At 38.0% G+C, this 4211-nt stretch overlaps 1 protein-coding gene across 1 annotated transcript; it reads right to left on the bottom strand.

The window, feature by feature from the left end:
- Positions 1–1248: 1248 nt before the first annotated feature.
- On the bottom strand, positions 1249–3884 carry LOC110600776 (zinc finger protein SHOOT GRAVITROPISM 5). The gene is made up of 3 exons (XM_021737642.2): positions 3419–3884; positions 2914–3313; positions 1249–2280 (listed from the first exon to the last, which is right to left on the bottom strand). Exons 1-3 carry the CDS (start codon positions 3525–3527, stop codon positions 1530–1532), a joined length of 1260 nt encoding a protein of 419 aa, XP_021593334.1. The 5' UTR covers positions 3528–3884; the 3' UTR covers positions 1249–1529.
- Positions 3885–4211: the final 327 nt, after the last annotated feature.

Raw genomic sequence — 4211 nt, 5'->3', positions numbered from 1 at the left:
AACCACTGCAAAATAGAGTCTAAAACTGAGAGTCAATAAGCATGGAGGGCTCTTTCTCCATTAATGACAATAGTACTGTGCCTCTCTCTTCTCTTCTCACTGCTGATACTGCACAAATTCTGATAAAGCTTGTGTTGTGTTGTGTGTGTGTGTGTGTGAGGCCGCGAGGGAGTTTGTGTGTTGTTTATGTGTTGAGAGGGACGAGTCCCTGTCCATAACCATTTCAACTGTGGCACTGAAAAACATGGCATTTTTATAAGCATTTAAAGGAGACACAAATGCAATGAAAACGACATTCCCTCTCTCTCTCTCCCTCTCTCTCTCATGATATTGAATTATGGTTGAAATAAGGGTCAGCAACCTTTGAATTGTTCTTCCTATTTTCTAGCGACATGGTCCCCTTCTTGCTTTCTATATTAAACCAAAATCCTCCATAGATGAGAAGCTTAATCCATTTGTCATGCACACTTGCTTAGCATGCAGACACAGTGCATGTCTTAGTCTAATCTTTGAACCTTCCTTTGTTTTACTTAATAAAATTTTTTATTCCTTAAAGCTAAAGAGCAAAGCTGTATGTGAATTGTAGACAGCTTCCCTTGATATATATATATAATTTTAAAGTCAGCTCTCCTCCCTCTGTCCCTCATGATTACACTTTTTTGTTGACACAATTCTTAATCTATGACATAACCCAAATGTCAAGCAAATAAAATATATTCAAAACCAACGGTCACATGACCAATCTCAATGCATCCTTTACTCAAAAAATTATTGCAGGATCAACCGACAAAAGCTTTTCACTTATGAAAAATTATCGTGTTATTGGGTTAATAGATTAATAATTGCGAATATCAAAACACTTCTACTTTTCTTTTTTATTATTATTGAGAAATGACCCATCATGTCGAGCAAATAATTTATATCTTGCGAGATAAGTTCTTGAAGGAAGTAGTGATTAAAGGGCAAACACAAACCTTTCAATCATGGTAGCTAGAGCAAAAGAAACATGAAAAACCATTCAAGCTTATTATGTCCTAAGAAAGATATCATTAGATGCTATTGTCTCTCATTAAAAAAGAGGGGAAAAAAAGTTAAAAAGGAATTCAAATTACTTGTTTTGACTATAATTGAGTATGGTCTGATCAGTATGAATATAATTGAGTATGGTTTCAGTTTTCTTCTGGGAATCTTCATGTAAATAATGCACCTCACAGGTACTACAAGAACCAATCATGGTGTCTGCTTTTCTTTGAAACAAATGAGAATATATATAAATATTATTATTATATAAATAGATATATATTCCTTTAAATCAGTACAAGAACCTTTGCACCACTCCAAATTGATTAATAACACCACAACAATGGTTCAAAACACCTAGTTGATATGGGCAGAGCAAATCTAAATCAACAACCAAAACCAAATCAAAAGCTTAAAGGTTTTGCTTAAATATAAGGCTCCCGATATGTGTTTAAGCTTTAACCCAGCTGCATGATGACGACAAAATGAACTTGGATTTTATTATATGATCACTCTCCTTCCCCTTCAGTTGTTGCCGAGGACATGTAACTCATGGCAAGGGAGGTCTCATCTGCCTGTGCAGCCACTGCTGGTGCTTGAAATTGTTGCTTGCAAGCTTGGCAAGTGATTTGCATTATCGTAGAACTGATTTTCTTTGTGGCTTGTTCTCTTAAAACTTGAGCCTTTTCAAGTTCAGCTTGAGCTTGTTGTCTTATTCTCTTTGCATTTGCGAATTCCAGTTCAGCCATCTCGAGTTGTCTTTTTGCTTGTTGTCTAGCCTCCTCAGCGTAGGACTTTTCAGCCATAGCTAACTTCATCTGCTCATTTGCAAATTCTTTCAGTTTTGCAACTTCCAGTGTAGGATCACCGCCACTTTTCTCTCTACTTGCTTCCAAACTAAGCTGGTTTGATTCATTCTTTTCGCTCCGGCCACTTGACCCTATTGAAAGCTTCAAATTTGTAGGGTCATCAGCATTTTGTGATAAGCGAGTGATGGATGATGGTAGGAGTTGAAGTTCAAGATTGTGTTCTTGCCGACTAGAAGTAGAAGCATCATTTCTATCAGATGCTGAGTATAAGAAAACAGGTTCAGCTGGTTTTGGCGGCAGTCCTGGTAATGGGGCGATGTTAAAATTGCCATCACTTGAAGGGCTTGTGCTAGAAGCAGTCCTAGAAGAGCAGGCCGGCTGCAACGCCTGTAGCTCAGGCTGAGGTCGTCTTACTGTGCAAGCGTCTTGGTGTTCGATGAAACTCTCCACTCTGGAAAGACAAAAAATAGAATGATTCAAAGGGATTATCATTATTATAAGTATCAGATTACGTGAGTATATTTTTGGATTCTTGGTTGGTGATTACAGCCAAGTGGAGGACGCAATTAAGGGTTTCCTCATGTAGGGTTGCCAAGAAACAAAAACGTATTATAATATTGATTAAGGATCTGTACCGTGGACTAGGTTTCCTCCCATTAAATATAAAATGGGTTTTAAAAATGCAATGGGGTCTGTGTATGGAAATGACTTTTCCTTTTTTTTTTTTTTGTCTTGGGTTTAAGTCACGGGTAATTGGGTATTGCTTCTATTTAGCCAATGGAAACTCTCTCTAGAATGAGTGATACGCTGCCCATGGATCACATACATGGGCAAGCAAGAAATCGTCATCCACCACCGGAAATGATTGTTGGGTTTAAAATATCCGTCTAACTCCTGTTTTTTTCTTTATTAAAAACGAATAAGAGCTTGAATTTCTATGTGGGATCATTGAGAAGAACAACAAGAATAAATTAAACTGAAAAATTTATTGAAAACGAGAGCATGACTTTCATGGGGATTTTTAGGGTTTGTTGAGAATCTAATTAATTAATCTAGACTCGGAAAAGGAAGCTAAAAACTTTACCTGGAAAAGACACGGCCACAGTCGCAAGAGTGACCCCTTGTGCCACAAGTCTTAAGGTGAGCTTTGTAATCAGATTGGACAGCATAACCTTTAGAACATTTCTCACAAACCCACTGCTTGTGATTGCTGTGTTTCCTTCTAAAGTGTTTCTTTATCCCAACAAGATCGCCTAAAGCGTGGCAAGGGTCATGGTGCAAGCAGCTTGGTTCTGGGCATACATAAACTCTCTTCTTCACCTCTTGTGTCTCCCTCTTCAACAACTTCCATGGCACTTTGTGTCTTCTCCTATGCATTTGTAGGTTCTGGTCCCTTTGAAATCCTTGGTTGCAGATCTCACAAACATATCTGTCTGATTCCAGCAAGGTCCTGGGAGATAGAGAAACAACCTCTGCATCTGGATCTATATTAACCATAGAAAATAAAAACTCAAGAATTTAAATAAACATAAAAGGGAAAATAAAATTGAATAAATGGGGAAATTTTTGTTTTTGTGGGAGCATGGTACCTGGTGTTCCTGCAGGTTTTCTTTTCCTTTTGTTGGCGACTCCATTATCGAAGGCGGGGAAGGGATCAGAAGAAGGAGATGGAAGGCTTGAAGTAGTGTTATCCAGCATAGATGGATTGTGGGGATTTGGAGGATTATATGTTGTTATTGATGAAGTGAAAGAAATCAATCTTTACCCTGTACAGGTGGTGAAGTTTTTGGTGTAGTGGGGTTTTCAGCTTTACTGAAAGAAGGAAATGGGTAGAGAGAGATAGAGAGAGAGAAACAAAGCTTTTAAGACAAAGAAAGAGAGAAAGAAAAGCTCTTGCTTTCTGCAATCAACTTTCTTTAAGCTTTTAAGCTTTTTAGCTTTTGTATTTGGCCATGGGCTTTGTTTGGCTTTGTATTTTCATTGACCCCTCACCCTTCACCTTGTGCAAGTAAAGGTTAGACGCAAAGTCTCTTCTATATAAAGCTCTCTCTCTCTACAGTATCCTATCTCTGTGTGTGTGTGAGATCAAGAGAGAGAGAGAGAGGCTGACCCAATCCCAATTGCTTGAAACTTTGAGCCCACACACAGCATTTGGACAGAAACAAAAAAACATCCCTCCACTGCTTCACAAGAAAACAAACATTCATCATTCATATCACACTGTAATTTGCATGAATAGATGCAGGCCAGACTCCCCTTCCTTACACGTGACCTCACTCTCTCCTCTTACATAATCCTTCTCCCCATTGAGCAAGTTATAAATTTTTTTTTATAAAATTAATGAAAAATTCTTACTTAAAAGTAAGCCTGATTTAATGATAG

This window comes from Manihot esculenta, chromosome 15 (assembly GCF_001659605.2).
Source record: "Manihot esculenta cultivar AM560-2 chromosome 15, M.esculenta_v8, whole genome shotgun sequence".
NCBI lineage: Eukaryota > Viridiplantae > Streptophyta > Magnoliopsida > Malpighiales > Euphorbiaceae > Manihot > Manihot esculenta.
This window is presented reverse-complemented; position numbering and strand designations above follow the sequence as displayed.

What these genes read in the sequence shown, in the direction of transcription:
- LOC110600776 (XM_021737642.2), bottom strand. Translation starts at nt 3,527, where the DNA reads ATGCTGGATAACACTACTTCAAGCCTTCCATCTCCTTCTTCTGATCCC. An exon ending in AAAACCTGCAGGAACACCAG is followed by an intron (nt 3,314 to 3,418) that starts GTACCATGCTCC and finishes TGGTTAATATAG; the next exon opens with ATCCAGATGCAGAGGTTGTT. An exon ending in TGTGGCCGTGTCTTTTCCAG is followed by an intron (nt 2,281 to 2,913) that starts GTAAAGTTTTTA and finishes TTGTCTTTCCAG; the next exon opens with AGTGGAGAGTTTCATCGAAC.